This window comes from Microplitis demolitor, chromosome 7 (genome assembly GCF_026212275.2).
Source record: "Microplitis demolitor isolate Queensland-Clemson2020A chromosome 7, iyMicDemo2.1a, whole genome shotgun sequence".
NCBI lineage: Eukaryota > Metazoa > Arthropoda > Insecta > Hymenoptera > Braconidae > Microplitis > Microplitis demolitor.
In genome coordinates, this window is record NC_068551.1 from 3,984,086 (window position 1) to 4,009,482 (window position 25,397).

Here is a 25,397-nt window from a genome sequence, read left to right on the forward strand (position 1 = left end):
TGAGTTTAAATGAGTTCAAATTTAAAATTTGGACCAAATTTCAAATAATTTAAAACCAAAAATAATAATTTTGAAAAAAATATTAATATTCAATGAAATGATTTAAAAAAAACTATTTGCACACTTAAAAAAATATTTAAAATGAGCGCGTAAAACTTTTTTTAAATGAAATTAAAAAAAAAAAAAAAAAAAAACACAATCTCAACTATTTTAAATTTAAAAAAATCCTAAAGTAAAAAAAAATCTTTCTATTTTAAATAAAAATAGAGTATCAACAAGCCTAGTTATCAACTATTAATCTATTTCTTTTTCTCATCATCTAAATAGTAAACTAATTAATAAAAGAAAATATACTAACAAGTATTGTCGGTAGAGACCAAGTAGAGACCATCATTATTACCGATTTGTAGTGAGTGTTTCTGCGTCGTGTTAACAATTATTTTTTTGTTGTTGTTATTTATATCATATCGAATCCAATAACTACACCGCTCCGTGACATTGCTTTATAATATTTAAATATTAGTCTGTCTATTTGTTAACATGAAAATATTAAACCAATATTTTATTATTATAATATTTTTTTTTTCTTTTCTTTCCTTTCCTTTCATTTTTTTTTTTATTTTTTTATTTTTTTTTCATTTTTAAATCTTGCTGATAATAATTACTATCTATATCACAGATTCAAGTGACTAAATTCCTTTAAAAATATAATATAAATATGTATGATGATCGTATTATTATTATTGATAATAAATATCCATATTTTCATACGTATAAATCTGAAAGAAAGTATTAAAGCAAAAAGTGCTGATATAATTGGAAACGTGTAGAGATTTGGAATACCGATTTATGCTACCAGTCAAACATTTTTATAAAATTTATTTTAAAAATAATATTGCAGATTTTTATTTTTAAGTATATTGTTTAGAATTTTTTTTTCAAATAATAATAATGATAATAAATAATTACTAAGGTAATAACAATAATAATAATAATAATAATAATAATAATAATAATAATAATAAAAAGTTTAATTGTTAGCATAAATTAGCCGCTTAAATTGTTGCGCTGAATGTAATCAGGATAAGAAATAGGAGGAGTCGTATTAGTGTACTGAGCGTACAAATATAATGCGGGATGAATTCCTGGTGGTGGAATACCACTACGATTAATATGACCATGACCATGATGAATTTGATTATTATTATTGTGATGATGATGATGATGATAATGATGGTGGTGCGGATGATGTGAGTTCGGGGGCTCTGTGGAAGTAATATAGTGAGGATATAGATGTGGCTCAGGAGTATCCAATGAGCCGGATGAAATACAAGTTTGGTAGACACTTAGTGGTGTTGCTGTTACTGCTGCTGATGCTGCTGTTGTTGATGATGTTGATGTCGATGCTGGTGTCTGAATCAAAGATGAATTAGTAATAGAATTTGATGTCGTTACATTTTCCGGTGACTGGTGCTGCTGATGATTCTCCTGGTGATGACGGTGATGATGCTGATGATGATGCGCTAGCGGCAAGGATTCAGACACGCTGCCGTTTAAACACTAGTTGATAGTCTGCGGATGTAAAAGTGGTACCGGAAGATGAAGACTATTATGTTTAACTAATGTTGATATTTCAGCAGATATACCTTTACCACCGCCGATTCCATCAAGTGATGATGGTCCCTCACTGTAACGTAAATCACAAACAGGACTCTCAAAACCAGTACCAGGTGTCGTTGCACCACCACTACTTTGTGGAGTCGATGGATTATGATTTGAATTATTTTGGCTCATATCTCGGTGTACTCGATTCTGATGCCGTATCAGATAACTGTCACGTACAAATGTGCGACCACAAATATTACATTCGTATGTTGTACTGGCAGTATGCGTACGAATATGAATAGCAAATTGGCTTTTGGATGTAAATGTCAGTGAACAACGATCACAAACCAGTGGTTTTTCAGCAACATGACTCCAACGGTGTGCTGTTACGTAGCTTTTAACAGCGAAACGTTTTTGACAAATATCACATGCATATGGTCTCTCACCAGTATGTACACGTTTGTGAGTATTGAGACTACTTTTTTGTGTAAATCTCTTTAGACATAATTCACATTGAAATGGACGTTCTCCAGTGTGAGTTCTCATGTGCACTTCAAGATACGGTTTTCTGCAGAAACTCGCCTCACAAATGGTACAGTGATAAGGTTTATTACCAGAATGTAATTTCATGTGGACATAATATGAGGAGGCCGATGATAATACTTTGCCACAGACCTTGCACGGCTGTGGTTTAGCTCTGCTACCCTCTTTAGTCGTTTGTTGGCTACTAGATTGACGCATTGGTCCATCCTGTGTATTTTGATTTCCCTGATTTTGTTGCTGTTGCTGATGCATATTTTGTGCTTGAATTCGCTCTTCTTGTGACAAATCCTCACGATCCTCAGACAAATTTACCAGTGAATTTGAGCCCTCTGATCTACTTGATGCCACTGAATAAAATCCCATTGGTTCACTTTTAACTTGTGGATTGAACATAGATGTCATAACGTGACGGCGAGCTGATGATGTTGGACCGCCAGGTTGCTGGTGGTGGTGCTGCTGTGATTGTTGATGGTGCTGTTGCTGGGATGAAGTTGGAGGAAGTGGTGGTGGTGGTGGTGGAGGCTGGGGTGTCTGTTGCTGCTGTTGTTGAGGCGGTTGCTGCTGCTGCTGCTGCTGATGTAGTTGGTGATGATGATGGTGGTGCTGATGTACTAAATGTTGATTGGGGAGCAGAGTCAGATTGCGCTTGACAAACTGCTCATATCCTACGTACCAATCCACCTGCATCATACATTGCAATCATTATCATTATCATTATTATCAAGCCAACTTAGACTACTTTCAATAACTACTCTACTGCATTCATTTAATTTAAATCACAGAACTAGACTATTAATACTTGTTGTTATCATCATCACTGAAGCCATCATCAACATCACTATTGTCATTAACATTTTAAATATTAATATCATTATTATTATTATTATTATTACAATAGTAATAGTGCAATGATCGTCCGCGACATTGACCAACTACCGGGATCTTATTACTTTGACATTCATTTTTGACAAGTGACAAAAGAGATCTACTAGATCAGCTGATTGCATAACGTTTTTCCGCGGGCATTAAATAATAATATAATAAATATAAATAAATAATAATAAATAAATGTAAATATAAATAATAAATATATAAAAATAAAACGTGATGATATTTTGACGCTAAAACCGGATTCTTGATTCAGAGAACGCGCGCTGAGTTTATGTGTTATCACACCAACACACGAGATGATGCTTTTGGTATTAGAAATATTTAAAATATATACATAGTATATTAATATATTATAAATAATAACGAACCTTTGCTAATATAGTGGTCCAGGTAAACAGTAAAAAAGATACGCTTCATCGAGCGTACACTTAACTTAAGTTAATTTAACACTATCAGCCGATACATTTGTACAAATAATGTTTTTCTTTCAACACAAAATATAAGATGGCTGCTGCTATATTTCACGATACCACGCACACACACACATTGATGATTTTCTTTGCGCTCATATATGTATATACCTATAGAGAGAACTCAATTTATATATAACATATACCTATAGATAGATTATGTATATATAGGCTACATATGAAATCAGTATATATATATAAGTTATATACAAATATGTATAGCGGAGGGTTGTGTGTGGGTGAATTCACGCTTCTGTGTCCGAGATTTTAATTGGCTGATTATTTTTATTTATAATAAATTCTGATTGGTCGGAACTCGTGATGGCGGACAAAAAAATTTAGTCGCTATAATCGGGCGGCTTTACATTTTACAGACGCCTTTTGTCGCGGGAAATTTAGTACATGAATATAAGCGCTTGCTGCCAGTAATGGTGGCAATGACTTGGCGCGAAATTTAAAAAGTTTTAGTTTTAAATTTAAGATCATCAAGTACTGACACTTTTTTTTAAGCAATACAATAAATTATTGAGAGTGTGATGTAGCAAACATGAGACATTTTTGGTCTGTTCGGATTCTCCGCTCGGTGCACTGGGGCGCTTACAATATACCCGGGAAAACTTAAATTCATAATTAAATTGAATTGATTTATTAAAAATAAAAATTCAAAAATTGTTAATTGTCTACTAACTTCAGAATCGTGACTTAAAGGTTGTGGCAATAAAGTTGTATCAGAGTTATAAAAATTAATAAGAAACGAAATTAATTAATTTAAATTTGAAAATATATATATATATAAAAGTATATGTTTGTATTTCAGTGATGATTTATTAAAGTTAAAAAATTATAATTTAAATCTCCGCGGGAAAATCACGCGGCGCTACGTAACTATAGTGCGCGCGCATTTAAAAATGTCTTTATTGTAAACGCGACAACTTCTAACTTTTCTATTGAGCATTTGTTGTGAAATATAAAATATATATTAATAAAAATATTTAAACTTTATTTGATCAATTAGAAACATTAATATCTAATTATTATTGATTTAATTATTGTTTATTTGTTGATAAATATATTTATCAATTTATAAATATAAATATTTAAGTAAATAAGTTGACTTAAGTACAGTAGGTATTTGTTTTCGAATTAAGATTTTATTGATTTTTTTATGGTTTAATTTTTAATTACAATTTATAATTTCATATATTTTTTGTTACTCCAATTTTAAGTCATAATTTATTAATTAACGTTTATTATTTCTTGTAGTTAAATATTTCTGTCATTTGTTACTGATTACAAAATCTGATGGTGTTTTTTTTTTTTTTTTTTAATGCCGACTTTATTTAAATTCCCAGATACTGATCGAAATTACTGATAATAATTTATTTATTTATTTATTTACAGAAGCAACCATGCAATCTATCACTGATCCCGTTACGAAAGCAGTAGTTGATAATATTATGGGCAATTTGCCGACTAAGAAACCATTAGTGAGATGTCATGATTGCGATTTATGTTTCACCAGCGAAACTGTCTTGGATGCTCATTTACAAGGAGCTAGACATGCTAAACAGGTATTGATAATTAACTCTAAGTATTTTAAATATAAATGATCATGAGACAATTTTCAGTATTGGTTGATTCAAAAAAATTAATTTTGAAATTATTTTTTAATGAAGTAATTTTATATAAATTTATATCAAAATATTATTTACTAATTTATATTTCATTCATCTTTGATCAAGATGATCAATAATTATTTTAAATTCAATTATTATGATTGTATTTTATTTATAATTATTTTTTAAAAATTAAAAGTAATAAATTTTTAAATATAATTGATAAAATTATTACAATAGAAGTAGTAAGATAGTAATTAAAAAATATTTTATCAATCAAATATTCAGAAATTTTAATAAATTACGTCGTGGTTATTTGAAAATGAGTTTTCTATGATAGTAAAAATGATAGATGTTAATTTACTGGCTTTAAATATTATAAATATTTTAAGTATTTATGCTGTGGGTATACTTGAGATTCTCATTGAGGTTTAAAAATAAAAAATTTATAGATACGGTCGAAAGTGATAATGGAAAATTTGGGAGGAACTAAAATTGGACTTTCAAAAGATCAAGAAGCCAGTGGGTTAAAGTGTAATGTATGTAATGTTAGTCTCAATTCAATACAGCAGCTTCAAACTCATCTTAATGGTAAAAATATTATTTTTTTATTTATATTTTAATTTATTGATCTGAATTAACATCAAATACAATTTTAATTCTAGTTAAGTATTTTAAATAAAAATAATAATTTGGAGCAATAAATTGAAATTTTAATTGAGTAATAAAATAAATAATATATATATGTATTGTAATATTATAATTAAAAATTTATTATTAATTATAGGAAACAGGCATAAAAAGAAAGCAGAGAAAGGTAATAACCTCGATAATAAAAAACAAAATTTATTGTTGAGTAAACGTAAAATAAAACGTTTTGAGAAATTGAATAAATGGTCCATAGTATTGGTAGTTTGTTATTAACAATTTTGTGCTTTTGCATGTTTCATATTTTTATTTTTCTTATATTTTTTTATAAATAACCAACTTGAGCTTCATACTAATCTGTTGCTAATGAGCTTTTGTAAATGCATATTTAATTTAGTTATTTAAAGTTCTATTATTTATTTATATATTTATATTTGCTATTGTTTTTTTGATAGTCAAAGCTCTGGTAGTTGAAAAAAATTTTTTCAAAGTTCGTTGAATAAATTAAAGCTTTGATTAAATTTTTGTAATAAATAAAATGCTTTTTTTTATACCGTTTATTAATTAAGCTTGAGAAAATTTATCGACAGTATTTTTCACGGAAAATAAAATAAAAAATATATTTATCCTGGATAAAAAAATTTTTTATTGTCAATTCAGTGTTGGGAAAAATAAAAAAAAAATCTTTCGATTAATAAGTATTCCTTTTTGGGGCATGAATGTAGCTCAAGCTAATTTATTATCACAAATGGCATCTATTGCAGTTGTGATAGATAGATAGTGTTGATTGCACATTGATGCATAGGTGGATGGACCGGAAACGAGACGGTAAAAGCTGTTCAGCCGCAACCAAAAACTCCAGCTCCAGCAGACTCGACAACTCCAGCTGCTACCAAAAAGAAGGGGGAAATACTTACATGCGAGCAGTGTAATAAATTTTTCAATTCCAAACAGCAATACGATGTGGTACGATTAATTATTTTAAAATAATTTTATTTTCATGATACCAGCGGAACTTAAAGTTTCAGTGGTTTTACAGCCAGTCGAAAGAAGCGAATTTCAGTCCAATATGAATGCCTCCAGTCAGCAGTTCTGACTGTGATTAAGTTTTATAAAAATTAGTGTCAATAATAAATAGTATTTATAGTTCCTGTTTAATTATAAATTGCAAATGACAATTTACGCTTACGCTAATAGTTGGTCTTAAATTAACTTATTTCTGACTGGCTGCTGACATTGAAACTAAGTTCCAATGCAGGTAATCATGAAAAATCTAGTGTGTAACTCAGGATGAAAGACGATTTCATCGCGGGTGTCAGCCAACTTCACCCTGGTCTGAAATCCTTTTGCTTCATCCCTCGTCACACAATATACTATTATTTATTTTGATTTATTAATTAAAGAATTTTTTATTCCTTTTTTATAGCATATTACGTCGAAGAAACACTTGCATAAAGTGTACAAACCTATTTTGAAAACTACCAACAAGAAAAAACGCTACGTACCGTATGGAAATAAACAGCAACAACAATATCAACAACCGCAACATCAACAGCAGCAACATCATCATCAACAACATCATCAACATCAGCAACATCAGTACCAACCGCAAAGAAATATGCAGCCATACGATACAGCGTCCTATGTCATACCTTCACTCGCCAATAATTTTATTTCTGGTGGTTACGCCAATAATTATTAGACAATATTTTATTTTAAAAATAAAATAAGCAATTTTTTTTTTCTTTATCTTTTATTACTATTAATGACTTACTTAAAGTACAGCCATTAGCTATAACTAATTTTTTATTATGCTCTTCAAATGAATTCAAGTGCAAATAATGACTCAAATTTTAATTAAAATTATAAATATGCTATTTAATTGTTGAATTAAAAAAAATTAGTGTGAGGTAAAAATCAATTTGCAGTATTGTGTGACAGTAATTATTATATCCGTCTGAGTAATAAACGTAAATGCAAAAATTATTTACTTTATTAATTTTAATTTATAATATATTAATTAGTTACATTTTAATTGAATCGATTGGCTGATTTTGCTTTCCGTTGCATTGATCCAGTATCAGGCTAAAAAATATAATCATTTATTTCTATTCATTTCTCAGACAGTGCCCCCGCCACTTTTTAAAAATATTAACTAATGCTTTAATTTTTTAAAAATTAATTAATAAAATTTTGATACGCTGGTGAAAGTCAAAATATTTTTAAAAAATGGGGACCACTGTCTAAGAATGTTTTTAATTATTAAAAAAAATGAATAATTACTTTTACTTTGCAACTCTCAAGCAATCGACGTAATTCAGAATTTTGTCTCTGTATTCCTTCAATTTCGCCCATCAATTTATGTCGGTCCTTCAAAATATCATGATATTTCTGTAATCCAATCATCAGCGCATCCCAAAGTTTTTCTCTATCCGTTGAAAATATATCTCTATAACGTCGCCAGTACTCGATAATATCTTTCTCAGAAATACTTCGTGACAAGACTATTTTATTATCAGGAATAACTTTTTCCTGTTTGCTGTCAGATAATCCACGTGTGGTTACTCTACTGTATTTTTCCACAAATTCACGGAGAGCTTTTATAACATTTTTAGATTTTATTTCCAACAAGTGGCCCTTATCGCAAGTTAATTTCATTTCTTCTGATTCACTTTTTTTACCAACACTCGTAACATCACTCAAGTGTTTTGATTCCATATCTTCTTGTTCATCTTTCCCTGGATCTTGATTGTTATCATTTTTAGCCTCGGATGAAATTGATTTTAAAATTTCTTCTTTTAATCGCAATGTTTTTTCATCCATAATCGATGTCGTATCATCGAGATTTATTTTATCTACTGACTCTTCTATTAGCAAATCTTTATTTAATTCATCTGATAATTCAGTGGTTTTATCTTCTGAGCATCTGGAGCAGTAGGAATAAGGCAAAAAAAAGTTAATTAATAAATGAATTTGCTCTTCAGATGTAATATTTAATGCCTGTAAATTTATTATTTAATAATTTCAATTAAAACTTATTTTATTTAAATAAAATTAATGATAATAATTAAATTACTTGAAATACATGATCGAGTTTAATAACGACTTGAGCTTTTTGGGTATGAATTTTCAAAAGCTCATGAACTTTGTCCTCAATCAGAAATCCAGTTTGATCCGATATCATTTTCATTATATAATTTAATAATTTTCTCTCTAAATTTACTCGTTCGGGAGATGTATCTTTTTTTAGCTGACATAATTTGATCATGGAATCTTGTTCATTATTACCTGCAAGTACATCAACTCTTTATAAGTTTAAAAAAAACTTAAATTTGATTACAGTTACAAAGATATAAACAACTGTTATTATTTCATGTTTTTTCCAATTATTGTACAACTTTCGTTGGTTTCCCAACTTCTTCAAGTAATTTCAATTTATAATTAAGCAGGAACTATAAATACTATTTATTATTGACACTAATTTTTATAAAACTTAATCACAGTAAGAACTGTCATTTACGTAAATAAAATTAATGCTCTGAAATTACTATTAAATGACAAGTATCAGAGTTTAAATTGCGAAAGCCTTCAGTCAGCGAGCAGAGACATTATTTGTTTCTTTCCAAGGGACGAAAAGTTTGTTTCTGCCAGCTGACGAAAACATTCATAATTTACGCGTTCATTCGCGGCATTAGACTGAAATTAGATTATTTCGATTGGCTGTAGAGAAACTGAAACTTTAAATTTCGATGCTGGTATCATGAAAAATCAAGAGACATAGAGTGACAGATTGATAGTTCAGTTCTGTAATATTTACTTTTATTAATAATACACATGGCCTCTTGATATGACGGTAAATCTTCTTTTTTTAAAAGACTCTCTTCGGGTGGCTCCCACTCTAATCCCAGCATTTGTTCATACACAATTTTATCCACTTTAAAAATCTTAAATTAAATATTTCTTTTTTTAATTTTTAGAATCTAAATTTTATAACAAATATAATATATATAAAATTAATATTACTTGATCCAATAATTTATCAGCGTTACGGGTATTCATTTCCCAAATCTGCATAAATTGTCTATCATTAACGTAAGTAAAATGATTTGATTTAGATTGCAATTCTTCAATACTTTTTTGTGTTTTAATAATTTGATCCTGTAATTTTTCTATTTTTAAACGCGTTGAGTTTTCCAATTCTGCATAATTTTTTTTTAATTCTGCGACGATATCTTGAAGTCTAAACAAATTTTAATTGATTAATTAATTTATATTAATAAAAGAATCTTTTTTTTCTGTGTATAAATCAGAATTTAAATTGTCGAAACAGTAAAGCTACAGCTTGCTGATTAATAATTAATAATATCTAAATAAATATAATTAATAAACGTGACAATACTTATTGATTCGTCGTTTTTGTTGATTTTTAATAATTGCATTTTCATCTTGACGTTTTTTAAGAACAGTATAACTGTAATTCAATTTTTCAAGATTAATCATACAAAGCGCCTTCATATTTTCAACATCCTGTTGAAGCTTCTGACACTCGGTTTCCAGCCAGATCTTTTGTGCACGATACTGCTCTTGATGTTCAATCAATACACGATTCATTTCATTTTCATATTCACGCATTATTTCACGTCTACGTTCTACACTTCGGATCTCATTATCCTGACGTTCTTTATACAACGCATCCCATTTCTTAGTCACATCTTCCAATATTTTACTTCGTTCATTTTTTAATGCGTCTTCTATTAAAACTAACTCACGCCGATATGCTTTACATATTATATTTATCTATATATAAAAAATATTATTTTATTTAAATTACTTATGACAATAATTACTTTCCGTCAGAGCTAGATCTCGTTATGAAACAATTAATTATTTAAATTCAGCATAAATTAAAGTTAATTCAACATGAAAACTCAATTAGATATAAAATTTTAATGAAAAAAAAAATTTAAACTTGTTTTATAACGCGATCAGAAATTTATAAAAAATATAACAAATTAAAAAATACTTGAGTATCAATTCGATCGATTAATATATCGATATCTTCGTCTTGATTTTTCAGATCATCGGAAAATTTAATATCAGCATTTTCAAGTGCATTTTTTAATTCTGCAATAATAACATCTTTTTGCGCCAAAACTTGCTGACATTTATTATTCTGTGATTGAATACCGTCGTAAATATCCAATGGATCTTTTGAATCCAATAACTCCGACCACTTTGAATTTATTTCGTCATATTTATTTAACGAATCTGCAAGCTCACTTTCAAGTTTTTCAACTAAAATTTTACGAATCGCAAAATCTTGTTCTTGCCGATGAAGTTCACGGGCTTCATTAGCTATTCTGACATTTGAAATCTAATTTGAAATATACATACAACTATTTTAATGATATTAAATAATTATATATATTATTAAATTTCTAATTAACCTACCACTTCATCGCCTTCATCAACTAACTTTTGCATTAACTCAGCACTTGCTTCTATTTGTTTTTCTGTTTCAGTTTTCGTATCCAACTCTTTATCTTCTTTATCATCTTGTCTTAATAAAATAAATAATTAAGGGCCAGTTTTTCAAGCAGGGCTTATAGTAATAATAATTAAAACCCGGATTGAAAATAAACCCAGTTTGAAAAATTGGCGCTAAATAAAATATAATTATTTATTATTATTAATACTAAAATAATGTAAACTTACTTTTTTATTCTTTCTAATCGCTTTTGTATTCTCATTCTTCTCGCTAATATCCGTTCCTCAGGATCTTTTGACATGACAGATGGTTCTTTGTACTCATTATTTAATTTACTTTCCATATCTTTATATATAATTATATTAGTTTTGTTATTTATAAACACAATAATGCTAATTATAAATAATTAAATTCTTATGAATACAAAAACATTATTCTTGTTAAGTGAACGAGCATGTAGGATCATGAAAGGAATTACTAATTATATTTACTTTACCATAAACAAATTTGGTTGCCATTAGAAACCAAGGTATGTATGTATATAACTAAATCAAACCATTTTATTAATATTGATGATGGACAATTTGTGCAGATTTAAGATGTAAATTCATGTAAAACTGATAAATTATTGGATAAAGTCAAATTTATAAAAGAGATTAGATATCTAGATAATAATTTTAGTAAATATTTATTTAAATAAATCTTAATATTTATCAATATAAAATATAAATAATGAATTAGGAAACAAAAAAAAATCTTCCTTGTTTTATTTTTAAGTTTTATTAAAATTATTGGAAATACATTTTTAGTTTATTATTTAAATATTATTTTTTTCTGAAATAAATTCAAATAAATAAAGGTTAGTTTTTCAAACTGGGTTGATTTTTATTCAGGTTTGAATTAATATTGCCAGTATATATAAATAATATATAGATATATAAGTATAATACTAAAGTTATCCATGATCTTGAAATTAGCAGTTAAAAATTTTTGGATTTTTTCTCAACAATTTAATTTATAAAAAAATAAAAAATATGCACATGTAGAAAATTAAAAAAACTACAAGTGCAATTTTTTTATATTTGCAATAATATTTCAAACTCAGATTAAAAATAAACCCAGTTTGTAAAACTGATGCTAAATTGTGAAAAATTTAATTTATTAAATACAGATTCCATAAAAATTTATTCAAAATATTTAAAAAATGTTCATTTACGCGGTAAAATAAATTGACTGATAAACGCGCCATCTTCAGTCCATTTAAAAAAGCACAAACCAGATGCCGCCACAAAATAAACGAAAGCGTTCTACAAAATGGCGTCGCGAGTCAGCCATTACTGAACCATCCAAAAGTAATATTTTTTGTTATCAAAAAGTATTTAAAAAACAACAAACAAAAAACAATAGAAAAAAAAAAGAAAAAACAATCGATAACCTATCGAATAAAAACAATTGAAACAAATATTACAAATAACTGATAACAAACATTTGACCTTTCACAGATAATATCCACCCGACAAAACAAATACTTAAAAAAAAATTCTCAATAATCCGTTACGTCATAAACTTAATCCAGTTCAGTCAAAAAATAATTACACCCGTCCTACCTACATATATACATATATATATATATAAATAAAAAAAAAAGTAATTAAATACATAAAAACATAATCCTCAGAAATGTTTATAGTAACATAATCCAGACAAGTAATAACAAGATAAACTCTTCGTACAGCGTCTGCGTGAGCGCCATTATCAAACGTTTCGAATCTTTAACTCTAAAATTCTTAATAAAGCGAATAAATAATTAAAATTAAAAATTTATTTCACAGACAAAGACAAGGGCAGTATCGTCTCACAAATATTTAATCCTTCACCATATTACCCAAGTTTTAATTCCGAATAAAAGAAATTACAATACAACAAATACCCGGTTCTGCTGTAGATACAACTTCAGTATATAGAAGATCAGCATATAAATATATATATCTATACATACGAACACACACATATATATGTATATTGTTATAAGAGAGACGAAGCCGTGAATAAAAGAAAAAAAAATAAAATGGCCTGGGTTTAGGCCGCGGTGCGGGGGTTGGGTTAGCTCGTTCGACCCGTTATCCCTCCTTTTGAATCCCGCGCCATACCACCCTCTTACCCCACATGTCCTTGCTTCAATTCCACTGAGTTAGCTTTAGCTTCTCCCTACCTCCGTGCCTTCTTTACCCACCTAAACACACACACACATATATTTATATATATACATGTAAATATATATAGATAATACATAGGATCAAAAGCATTTCACCCCACCACGGTGAATATACCTCCCGGCGGGGACGACAGATCGTGATCGTGAGCCGCCTCTCGAGGTAGACTCGTTCCGTGCCCCTACATATCCCTACTAACATGTAGAATAGAGTTGGCCAGCGAGCCACATTGCGAGCCCGCCACGGTGACGTCACTTCGTGTAGTGTAGTGCAGTGAGAAGGAGCGAACTTAGCTCCGTCCGCGTACATGTTCAAATTAAAAGAGCGGTTGTTAAACTGTATACACATATTATACTTATTATTATTACTACAATAATACTCGATATATATCAGTAATTTAAATTTATAAATTATTATTATTATAATTATTTTATTAATTAATTAATTAATATATATAAAGTGTATACGAGTTTTATTTAAAATTAATAATAATGAAGAAATATAAAAAAATAAATTCAAAAAATAAAAAGTGAAAATGGAGATTGTGAAGTAGTGATTTATGTGAAACAAGGAATTAATCACAAGTGTTTCAAATATTTAAATTTGTTTTGGTTAAATGATTATTATTAAAAAAAAAAGTAAAGTGATTAATTATTATTTAAAATTGGAATACGGGGTTACAAAGTGTTTTTTATGGTTAGAACGTAATAAATTGTGGTAATGGTGATTTATAATAATAATAATAATAATAATAATAATAATAATAATAATGATTATTATGGTGGTGTGGGATATAAGATTGGGGTTAATTAGATTTTGAGTGTAAATTGTACCATGTGGCATTCAGCAACTGTTAAAATTGCTGATGCTGCTGCTAATATCAGTGGTGTATTCTTCTTTATATTATTATTATTATTTGTTGATAATTATTTAATAAATGCGACCGCGGTTCTACTTTGTCGCGAGCGCATTATTAATCATTTAGTTTTTTTATTAAATATTATTTTTGTGATTTACTGCAAATATTTATCCTACAATATTAATAATAATAATAACAAATATAAAATTTTAAACAAGAGCTACGGTAATCAGCCCCGTTTTATTATGGGGTCATCACCTTTTACCATCATCAAGTGATTAATTGTGACCAGTGTTGATTGATTGCTTAGTGGTGATACAGAGAAAATAAAAGAGAAATAAATTTATTTATATGGAATAAGAGTTTTATTCTCTTGCTTTGCCAATAGCATTTTTTATCAGTGCTTTGTACGTAAAATTAAAACCAAGATAAAAGTAAAACCCGATTAAAAAAGTTAACGCGTGTGTTTGTTACGAGCAAGTGAAATATTAATGGTCTGTAGCCTTAATCACTTGTCCACTTGAAGTGTGTGTTTTTATTAATTATTTTTTAATTTTATTTTTAAAATAAATTTGTGGTGAAAAAAGTGTGCCTGTGAAAATATATATAATCAAATATATTTATTGATTTATATATTGGTTTGAAGTTGTGTGTCGTTGTACAGTGCCGCAAAACGATAACACAACATCCGATCCCAAATGAAGAGTTCGGAGCAAAATGGTTAGAGAGACACGTCACCTGTGGGTTGGAAATCTGCCGGAAAACATCCGAGAGGATCGCATAAGAGAGCATTTCAAACGGTGAGTTTTTTCATACAATATTATTGTATTTTATATTTATTTTAACTTGCAATAACATTTCACTTTAAGTATCACTTATCAAAACACTAGAAAATTTGTCTAGTCATTATAGAAATTTAATAGTCGTCTAGTCAGATGACTTGTTTTCAAATTTACCCGGGAATATTTTTTATTTAAAAAATAAAATCTAGAAAAGTGCGTTGAGGGAAACGCCCTGATAGCAGAAAAGAGAAAAAAAACGAGGAAAGGTTTAATGAAATTTAATTATTTATCAAGAAATATATGGACATGTCCATATGCCAATGAATTACTCCGGCGTTCTATTATTCAAAAATAAAATATATTTGTATAGGCGTAGATACAAAGGGAGTAAATTTATTTGGTAGCAGGAATTGTCACCCCAAACTAAAACTCTATCCATCTTTGCCTAGAATTGAATCGATCTATTAAAGAGAAATAGTAAAGTAAATAGTAGGAAAAATAGTAATAAAAATATTTAAGTAAATATATAGTAGATATATAGTGATGTAAAAATGTAACTTACAAGTTGGCTGTAGGCTAAAGTTTTATAAGCTAGAGAGTTGAGAGAATAATCCTCGGCAGTATAAATCGACACCAGAGCCTTGGATACTGTTTTGTATCCTCTTCTTTATATATACATTTTATTTTTTCTCTTTTACTCTCTCATCTCTTGTCTCTTGTCTCTCCTTGTAGCGTGAAGAGAACACCCCGGCGCGCGCCTCTCGTCGTTTGTTTTTTTCCAAAGTAATAATAGCAGAGGACAGCCATTTTGAGAGCTCGCGGCGGCACCAAGTTATTGTTCGACAGTGCGACTCAACTTGAGGATACCCACCATACTTGATAACGTACATACTACATACTCTGTAGCTGTACTGTGGATAAATATATACACGTCTGCCTATAACTTAAATATTACAATATCATCTATTCATATATCAGGCATTTATATTAAACTTGAGTACGTTAGTTTTATTATTTTTCTTGTGGTATTTTTTTTTCATTGGGATTACGGTAGTACGTTGGTTGTATTCACTGCCAATATCCTATCTATATTGATTCTCGGGATATACGAAATTTACGAATACTGTTGAGTGTAACCCATTGGTGGGAGTGAGACAGAGAGAGGTTTGTGTGAGTGCAAGTGAGAGAATGAGTTTTGCTCCAAAGGAAAGAAAGAGACAGAACTCTAACGGTGACACGATTCAGTGTCACTCAACTTGAGGATCTACTTTTCATATATTTATTTATTTTATTTTAGTAATTTATTTAGGAATTTTTATTACATTTCATTTTTTCATTAACTGTAAAGTCGATGCACTTTTTTTCTGATTAATGTTAGAAATTCATTGGTTTTATGATTGAAGAGAAAAAAAAAAAGCTTTGCTGAATCTCTGATTCATTTAGAAATCATTGTTCACATTTTCCCCTAGAATAAAAGTTAATTCAGATCTTAATTAAATGTGAGAAGGGTTGTTCGGTCATCTTTATTTATTTTCTTTTTTATCTTATTTTATGTGGATAAAGAAGATAAGATCAGAAAAAGGAATCATCTCTACTGTGGCAGTCATGTAATTTTTTTATTTTCGTAGAAAAGTGCTTGTGAGATTTTGACAATAAACCAACCCTAAATATCAGTTATTCTTTTAATTAAACAAGGGATTCATTGTTATTGGTTGAGCTTAATTTTGATCAGCGGTAGCTTATCAAGAAAACTGGATTTTCACAGATTTATCTGGAAAAATTTTGACAATTATTGTTATCGTACACAGAAAAATAGGATTTCGAAGCAAAAAATTTTTACTTGCCCTAAGAAATTTTTTGCTGTACATAATTTTAAAACAAAAATGTTCTTGTGCAAAAAAATTATTTTGTTCGAAGAAATTTTTTGTTTTCATTTCATAAAAATTTTTACTCGCTTTCATGAAAATTTTCATAAGTGTAAATGTTGCAGACATCAGAAAAATTTTAACTTATTAATAAATAGAGTAAATAATTGATAAAATAAAATTAAAAAAAAATTTGCATTTAAAAAATTTGAAAATTAATAAGTGCATTTTTTTAAATATTATTTTTTAAATTATTTACTCTATTTATAATTTTAAATTTGTCTGTCTGCTACATTCACACTTAAATTTTCTTGCTCCTAAAATTATATCTAGTCCTAAGAAGTTTTTTTTTATTTTTCACTTTATAATGAAAAATTTTTCTTACACGAGGAAATCTTCTTTTTCTATCTACGTTTTTTTTTTTTTCCTATAATTATACGTTTTCATGAGATGATTCTGAAGTTACTAGACAATGAGTAATTTTCGGATTTTTTTTTTTCAGCAAATAAATTACAAAAAAAAAACAAAAACTAAAAACATGCACATGTAGAAAATTTAAAAAACTACAGTTGCAATTTTTCCAAATTTTTTTTTTTTATAATTTATTATTTTTAAAAAAGTCCAAAAATTATTATCATTTTCCTGAGCAAGAATGTAGCAGAAATAAGACAAATTTAAAATTACAAATAAGCAAATTAAACAATTAAAAATATAATAATAAACAAAATGCACATGCTCATTATAAAATTCTATAAATGCGCATTTTTTCATTTTATTCTATTTTTATTTCCTTCACTTATTTAAAAATTAAAAAAAAATTTACAACTGTCAGTTACACTCACACTCCTGACGTTTTCGTTGACATTAATCTTCCAAGTCAATTACTGTTTAATAATTATGGATTTTTTCGGTTAAATATTTAAAAGAGCGTAGAGAAATGGAACAGTTGTCAGGCTACTCAATTATGTAGATGTACTATTGCATTATTTAGAATAGGATAAATTCTGGCTGAGTCCAAGTAAACTTGCTGCAGGAGTACAGTTGTGTTATGTGTTATGTGTAGCATGGCATATACCAATATCACTAGCAATAGCAGTAGGAGTGCAGCAGGGACGGCTGACAAGGTTTGCAATGCCAGACAGTACATTGCCGCTTCACGTGCCAGCTGGCGATATTAAACGGTCGTTTCGACGTATATGACGACGAGGGCGAAAACTCATGGACGAGCACATTGCGCTAGTCTTACAATTTCATTTATCTTATTATACTTACACAATAATGTATACATATAGTACATATGTATATAGAAAAGTTTATATATACCTGAAATTAAATTATTATTATTTATTATCATATTATATCATATATAATATATAAAAGTAGGATACAAACTATAGTAGCATCTTAAATTATCGTGTTCAAAATGGCGGTAGGTAAAGTTGAGTCGTGTAAGCCGTGACCCCGGCATCGAAATAAAGCTTAAACATCAGATCGCGCCTACTCTTTTCCTTCTCTCATTTTATTATCTGTCCTCAGTTCACCTCGACATGATCGGGGCCTTCGGGGCATCGCTCTTGGATCTTATTACTAAAGTAAAATCATCACTTGCTAAATCATCTCACTCTAATTTAATTATGCATCACATCACCGTACTCTACTTAAACTTTATATTTATCCTTCGAATATATTTTATAGACTGCTGACTTTGATATAATTCTAAAATATAAAATATAAATAACCGTTTAATTTTACAATAGGTCAAGTCACAAGACATTTATGACATTACAATTATGGTAGCATAAAAAAAATTTTTAAAATTACTTGAAGAATAATTTATTGCAAATAATGGCGGTAAGATATAAAAGTGAAGAACATAACGCAGTATGACGTGTACTTATTTTCTCGTACATACTTTAACGTGCATACATATATAATATATGTTGCTTTGTATACATATATTTATTTATATCGGGTGGTACGTTTTGACGATACTTCCTGTATGCGTGGCTACTGGTGTGCTGGTGCGCGCGCGCCCCCGCCCGCTTATAACGCGCGTGTACGTGCGTCCGTGCGCGCCCATTCGGGTGTGTGTGTCGCGGCTTGCCGGCGTATTTTGGTATATTGATCGCGCGTGGTCTGCTATCTTTATCTCTCTTGCTCTTGCTCTGAAACTCTATCTCTCTTTCTCTCTCTCTTTTACGTCCCCTATCTTGGGCCCCTTCCACCTCATGGCCTCTGTATTCTCGCCTGCCCCCATCGTCCAACGTCGCCGTTCTGCGCTTCTTCGTCTCTTCCATTTCTCCCTCTGGGAGTTACTCGTTCGTCTCCCATCCGTACAGTATATATATATATATTTATATATATATATATATATATATATATATATATATATATGTAGGCTTCTTTTCACTATGCTGAATATCTTTTACTCTGATACTACACTACTATAAAGTGTAGTATGTAGTATGAAATGTTTAGTATACGTATATATAAGGACGGAATATATAAATATATGTATAAATTTTTATGTGTATTTCGTGAGTCTCGCCCTCGACGTCAATCTTCCAAAACCTATTGACGCATGTCACGCATTTTCAGCCATTTGAATTTTTTTTATTTTTTTTACTAGTTATATATTTATAATTGTAAAAATATAAATAGCTTTGGCTTTCACCGAGTTAAGAAAAAAACATGCTCTAAAATATTTTACAACTTCGTGGTAAGTGATGAAGAAGGTCATCTCAACGGTTTTATTCTTTTCAATTTTTTTTTATCTTTTTCTTTCTTTGCCGCTGAGTAAGTAATCTTTTGTATTTTTGTGAGGACGCTCGAAATAAAAGAATTGTGAGGGAAAAATATATAAAAATACGTATAATGTTAAAAAATATATTATATAAAATTGTATATTCGTGACGAGTAGACACTGAGAGATTGTGATGATTATAAAGATGATCTTGGTGATTGTTGTATGTTGTTACGTACTGTACATTTACAATCAACCTATGACTATCGTTATATATATATATATATATATATATATATATATATATATATATATATATATATATATATATATATATATATATATATATATATATATATATATATATATATATATATATATATATATATATATATATATATATATATATATACATAGATATGTAATATGTACATACATGCTGATGATGATAAAGAGAAAGAGAAGTTAATTGCGTTGTAAAAGCTGCCCTTCGGGAGCGACGAAGGTAAAGGGCATATTACCCGTGTGTAGTGTCATGATCGATATACTCTAGTATATTTAAACGTTTAAAATTCAAGTTAATCATTACACACTGTGTAACTTGTAATTAAAAAATCATTTTCATTTATCTATTGATCATACACTCAGTAAATTTAATTTATTTATTACGTGGACATTTTACCTGAAAATTTTTTTTTTTTAAATTTATTATTATATATAAATATATATTAAAGTTGTACGTAGGTTGAAATTTTTGTTGCCTTTACTCTTATCTCATGAAGAGTAGCAGCTATTTTAAACATCACATCCTCTGTTGGTGTAATAAAGCTGTCCAGTTTTCTCAGATTGTCTCTTATCCATGAACTTGGATGTTACCACGACAAATTTCTATTTTTAACATTATAAGACACTTCCACTTGTCTCTTGTGTCTAGAGAATGTAATCATTGTAGATTTTTTTATTTTATATTTTCTTGGCTTTGACTGTCTCTGTTCTCTATTAAATTAAATGTCTTGTTAGCATAAATTACTAAGCAGTAATGTAGATTTTTTTTTTTTTGTTTTGTTTTGGAATTCCCATGATATCATTCACATATAAATATATTTATTATTATCATTATTATGGTAGTAAAAAAAAAATAATGGTTGAGAACACCTTTGTGATCAAATATTTTTCCGGGGAGGTGTCCGTTGGTTGGCGACAGAGTGTCGGTGGCGTCATACAACGCATATTAAACGTAATATGACTTGCGGCAATGTCAATAAAAATAAAATATAAAATATGTATATAAGGAATTAAAAAAAAAAAAAAAAAAAAAAAAACAAGTACACAGAAAAACAAGGATTTCTTTGCGCAAATAATTTTTTTTTCTAGTGCTATGAAAATTTTTTTTTTCAATTCATAATAAAAAATTTTTCTTGCGCTAAGAAATTTTTTTTTTTTTCTGTACTCGGGTCAAAAAATTTGATCTAATTCTATTTTAAGTAGACTGTATATGAACTAATTGGTCTGTGTTTAAATTTAAAAAAAAATTTTTAAGCAGTTTTGATCTACAGAAGATTGAAAACAGAATAAAAAATTAATAGGAAGAAAAAGTCTAATTTTAATTTAGAAGCGACCAAAACTAGACAAAATTATTGATTCAAATTTTAAAATACAAGTATGGCCAAAACTCAATTAAATTTTACATGTTAATTAAATAAAAATAAAAAGTTAAATTAAATAGAAATAAAAGTTTTTCTTTGATTTAAAACAGATCAAATTTTTCGACCCAGGTAAATAGTATGCAAAGTTGACATTTTGAGGTATTAATTTTTTATCTACACGTGTATGTTTAAACCAAAGTAATTCGAATTTAAATATCGTAAAAGATAAATAAATGAAAAATATTTTTTTATTTTTTAATGAAAGTCAAATTTAAAACTTGTAAAAATTTAGTGTATTGTCGACACATAATTGTTTGAATTTATTCAAATTATTATAACGTAAGAAACTTTACTAATGAATTCTCAAAACGTAATATAGAATACATAAATATATATGTACGTGTACATAAAAAAGTTTCGTTTCACATAAAGTCTTGAAATGTAAATTATGAAAATTTAAACTCCGATAGTCAAAAGTTTGTTGATAAATTCAAATTCTAAAGTAAAAATTAAAAATATTTTCAAAGTGTGTCGTATTAACGTAAATGTCTATCAAGTTGATGTAATGTAAGGATTTACATTACATTTTTTTTTATATATCACTTGTATATGTAATAAGTAAAGAGAATGTAATGTTACAGAAGTATATAAAGGTAATATAAATAAAAGAGACTGGTTGGTACAATTGCTCTATGCAACGTTGCCGCATGTACTTGGGACTAGATCTTTACTCATATATATATGTAGGGAACTCCTACACTCTTGGAAACGCTGTTTTATTCTCTTTCTCTTCATCTCAGTACTCTTGTCCAAGTAAAGTACATCAGCAGTAGCAGCAGCAGCAGGCAAGTAGCAACGGCAGCACAAGTACTTCGATGCTTTATTTCGCTCTTTCACGATGTGCTGTACCGAGAAACTGTCTTCTCTACTGTACTCTATTCTATTCTTTCTTACTATACAACTATACTGACATATATATATATATATATATATATATATATATATATATATATATATATATATATATATATATATATATGTACAAAGGTAGTTGTCGTTGTCGTCGTACGTGTTCGCGCGAATGCATCCGTATATATGGCAATCGTCGTGGAAACTGGCGCTTGGTTCTTGGGTTAGGTACTTGCTCTGTTCGTAGTTTCTATTCGTTATATATATGTATATATATTTATATATATATATATAGCAACATAGACTGTAAACTAGTATGGGTAGCATAAAACTTGAGAGAACATCATATCAGTATATAGCGAAAAAGTATAGAATGCCGGACGTGAAGAGAAGATGCACTTGTGTCTCGATGATGCTCGGTGGTGCGCGTATGTCGAGCCAACGAGCTACTCACTACTGCAGCTCTAGCTTTTTTGTTGTTGTTTTTTTTTTTTTTTTTTTTTTTTTTTTTTTGACATTTTCTGTCTTCGTTTTATTTTTTACTCCTGTATCGTTGTATTCTGTATCCTACGTAAGTGCAAGCGAGTCTTGTTCAATCCGTTACTAATTCCCCTTGTGTATATTCTCACTGTTACTTATGGTGATGCATATGCATATGTGTATGTATATGAGAGGCAGTTGAGAAGATAAAGTTATGAGAAAAAGTGAGATACGACAAATGATGATTCTCGTAGAATTTCCTCACGAGTGGTGCCACGCCTCGTGTGAAAAGTACCCTTTTGTGAGAAAACTCCATGATGTAAAGTTGGTATATGATGAGAGTTTGTATGCATTTTGTTGTTGTTGTTGGTTCGCTGGTAGTATGTACATAAATCTTAATGACGAGATGATGTTTTATATGGATGTATGATGTGCGATAAAGAAACAGTCTCTGGATTATTGTTTTCACTATTTGAAAATTGTTTTCTCAACGTTTCTTAATACAATATTTACTCTTGTCATTGTTTTATCACAAAATTATTCTTATTTTTTACTACTTTGTATATGTTGTATTACCACATATGTATGTAAAATATATGTATACAAAAAAAAGGAGTTTTTGGTGCAAAAAAATGTTTACTTGCTTCAAGGAAATTTTTTGGATTTTAAATTGAAAACAAAAATTTTTTGAGGTGAAACAAAAATTCTTGCGGCAATAGTTTTTTTTTCTGTCTACACTTTTATTTATTTAGTAATTTTAAATTTGTTTTAATTAAGAGAATTAACGTAGTCAATTTTATAATTTTATTAAATATTTATTTCTACATACATAATTATAATTATATTGACATTAATGAGAAATTTTTTTTTTCTTCATGTTTAATATTTGAAATTTTATTAAATTTAATTTACGTTATATTAAATAATTAATTATCATATAGTGAGTTTATTATATTTATTTTTTTGAAGTAAAATGAAAACCGCCTGTATTTAATTAAATTTGAATTTTATTTAAAAAATAAAATCCAAGACGTCCACGTAAATTTAATTTACTTGAGCTTTTAGAGTAATTAAATTTTGCTTTATAATTATATAAATTGATAATATATTTTTTTATTAAACTTTGTAACCAAATATATATTCGTACACTCCAAGAATTAATAGAATTTTGAAATTAAATTTCAAAGTTTTCTGTAAATTCTGCAACAAAATTCAAATTTTTAAAACGTCAAGTAGAAAATTGAAGTTAAATTCCACACAAAAAAAAAAATATTTTTTGCCGCAAAAAATTTTTACCCGCCCCAATAAATTTTTCCTTATAAATTTATACAAATAAATCATTACAAATTTCATTACATGACTGCAGAATGATAAAATCAATTAAATTAAAAGTTTCAATGTAATTTTAAAATAACTTTTTTTTGACATAATTTCAAATGTCATAAAACTTGCACACTATTATATATAAAAATAAAAAAAAAAAACAAACCGTTATAAAACAAACTAATAATATAAAGGTCTGACGTTTAAACCGTTGCTGGCGATAACATAGAGGAAAATATCGTGTGAGTGAAACCACCGTCAGTTGCATTATATATACATATATACATATATATAGTAGTGTACCCGTAGCAGTATAAACTTATAACACATGGTGACATAATGCGGCTCTCTAGGTTTTGCGGTATCTTACTCACCAATATAATTACACCAACTATGCCTTAAAGTCACACTACACAACACACTTTACTATATATATAATTACTTTAGAGACAATAATGGTATGGGATGTTAGCTTACTCAACGTGAACACCCAAACTTTTAACTCGTGTCCACGGAATAATGTTAAAGTACAAATACGTAGGTACATTAATCTAAAGTAATGTAATCTAATATAATGCAAACACACTTACACAAACTAGACTCTTGTAATGTAAATTACCAAAAGCTCATCATCATTATATATTATAACATATATGTAGTATTCAAAGTGCATCAGTATAAGTGCGATACTATTGGCATTTAATTACTCAGTAGTAAATACGATAACAATGATAATAATACTCGTATGTAAATGTATAAACAATGCATTTAAAAGAGGGTTTTACCAAGTGCAGGGTTGTTGCACCATGGTATGGCTTTCTCGTGTGTCGCATCGAAAACTTTCACCGTGTGTTATATGTATCGCACAGTAAAGTATACATTACATCACATTAAACTATAGTTCAGTACATACAATATACAGTAGTTGATACTTTGTCGATTCTGTGGAGCTTCTTCGAGGTTATATGAGCCCTATCGAAAATATCGACCCTCCTTATTAATGTTTATTATATCCCATGACGATGCATACACATAATATAACATAAAAACCAGTCTACTTGTTTCAAAAGTCCGAAAGTCGACCGCAATGACGTCCAGTACATAAGGAGGGACACAAAAAATTATATATATATATATATAGTAAAAAAAATGGTCGCCTCATTTTCTCAAGACCCTCTTCGTGTTTCTCGGCCACGAACGGGTTTCTTCTTGCGTCGTAGTCTTCTTCTTATTCTTATTATTATTCTCAAGTCACTTGACTTTATATATATATATATATATATATATATACATATAAACATCTAGAATGTAGTCAT

At 28.6% G+C, this 25,397-nt stretch overlaps 4 protein-coding genes and 1 long non-coding RNA gene across 9 annotated transcripts in view; 2 read left to right on the forward strand and 3 right to left on the reverse strand.

Annotated features, from left to right (window-relative positions):
* Window positions 1-206: 206 nt before the first annotated feature.
* Window positions 207-2,835, reverse strand: LOC103577062 (zinc finger protein OZF). 2 transcript variants are annotated; one of them, XM_008557555.2, is made up of 2 exons: window positions 1,647-2,835; window positions 207-1,572 (listed from the first exon to the last, which is right to left on the reverse strand). In XM_008557555.2, the coding sequence occupies exons 1-2, from the start codon at window positions 2,833-2,835 to the stop codon at window positions 1,538-1,540; spliced, it is 1,224 nt and encodes a 407-aa protein (XP_008555777.2). In that variant the 3' UTR covers window positions 207-1,537. The 2 variants fall into 2 exon arrangements, with proteins under 2 accessions (XP_008555777.2, XP_053596676.1); XM_053740701.1 differs by having other exon boundaries at window positions 207-2,835.
* A 1,604-nt stretch (window positions 2,836-4,439) lies between these two features.
* On the forward strand, window positions 4,440-7,746 carry LOC103577061 (zinc finger protein 385A). 2 transcript variants are annotated; one of them, XM_053740704.1, is made up of 6 exons: window positions 4,440-4,637; window positions 4,911-5,080; window positions 5,578-5,716; window positions 5,913-5,942; window positions 6,579-6,739; window positions 7,200-7,746. In XM_053740704.1, the coding sequence occupies exons 2-6, from the start codon at window positions 4,919-4,921 to the stop codon at window positions 7,473-7,475; spliced, it is 768 nt and encodes a 255-aa protein (XP_053596679.1). In that variant the 5' UTR covers window positions 4,440-4,637; window positions 4,911-4,918; the 3' UTR covers window positions 7,476-7,746. The 2 variants fall into 2 exon arrangements, with proteins under 2 accessions (XP_053596679.1, XP_053596678.1); XM_053740703.1 differs by having other exon boundaries at window positions 4,440-4,633; window positions 7,200-7,745.
* Window positions 7,747-7,804: 58 nt separating this feature from the next.
* LOC103577088 (dynein regulatory complex protein 1) lies at window positions 7,805-11,710 on the reverse strand. The gene is made up of 9 exons (XM_053740456.1): window positions 11,489-11,710; window positions 11,225-11,333; window positions 10,797-11,147; window positions 10,173-10,570; window positions 9,797-10,013; window positions 9,591-9,717; window positions 8,850-9,061; window positions 8,057-8,773; window positions 7,805-7,858 (listed from the first exon to the last, which is right to left on the reverse strand). Exons 1-9 carry the CDS (start codon window positions 11,602-11,604, stop codon window positions 7,805-7,807), a joined length of 2,301 nt encoding a protein of 766 aa, XP_053596431.1. The 5' UTR covers window positions 11,605-11,710.
* Window positions 11,711-13,753: 2,043 nt separating this feature from the next.
* Window positions 13,754-25,397, forward strand: part of LOC103577064 (protein split ends) — an 84,029-nt gene continuing 72,385 nt past the window's right edge. For all 3 annotated transcript variants that reach the window (XM_008557558.3, XM_053740579.1, XM_008557559.3), the window contains exon 1: window positions 13,754-15,133. In XM_008557558.3, the coding sequence (XP_008555780.1) occupies window positions 15,051-15,133 (83 nt within the window). In that variant the 5' untranslated portion in view covers window positions 13,754-15,050. The remainder of the gene's footprint in view (window positions 15,134-25,397) is intronic.
* LOC128668207 (uncharacterized) lies at window positions 17,886-18,879 on the reverse strand. The gene is made up of 3 exons (XR_008403967.1): window positions 18,802-18,879; window positions 18,373-18,696; window positions 17,886-18,303 (listed from the first exon to the last, which is right to left on the reverse strand). It is a non-coding gene; the product is annotated as an uncharacterized LOC128668207 (long non-coding RNA).

Bases quoted from the DNA above. Each gene is read 5' to 3' on its own strand.
- LOC103577088 (XM_053740456.1), bottom strand. From the start codon at position 11,604: ATGGAAAGTAAATTAAATAATGAGTACAAAGAACCATCTGTCATGTCA. The intron at 10,571-10,796 runs GTATTTTTTAAT...TTTTATATATAG, and splicing joins TCGATCGAATTGATACTCAA to ATAAATATAATATGTAAAGC. The intron at 9,718-9,796 runs GTAATATTAATT...ATTTAATTTAAG, and splicing joins CTGATAAATTATTGGATCAA to ATTTTTAAAGTGGATAAAAT.
- LOC103577062 (XM_053740701.1), bottom strand. From the start codon at position 2,835: ATGCAGGTGGATTGGTACGTAGGATATGAGCAGTTTGTCAAGCGCAAT.
- LOC103577061 (XM_053740704.1), top strand. From the start codon at position 4,919: ATGCAATCTATCACTGATCCCGTTACGAAAGCAGTAGTTGATAATATT. The intron at 5,081-5,577 runs GTATTGATAATT...AAAAATTTATAG, and splicing joins GAGCTAGACATGCTAAACAG to ATACGGTCGAAAGTGATAAT. The intron at 5,717-5,912 runs GTAAAAATATTA...TATTAATTATAG, and splicing joins GCTTCAAACTCATCTTAATG to GAAACAGGCATAAAAAGAAA.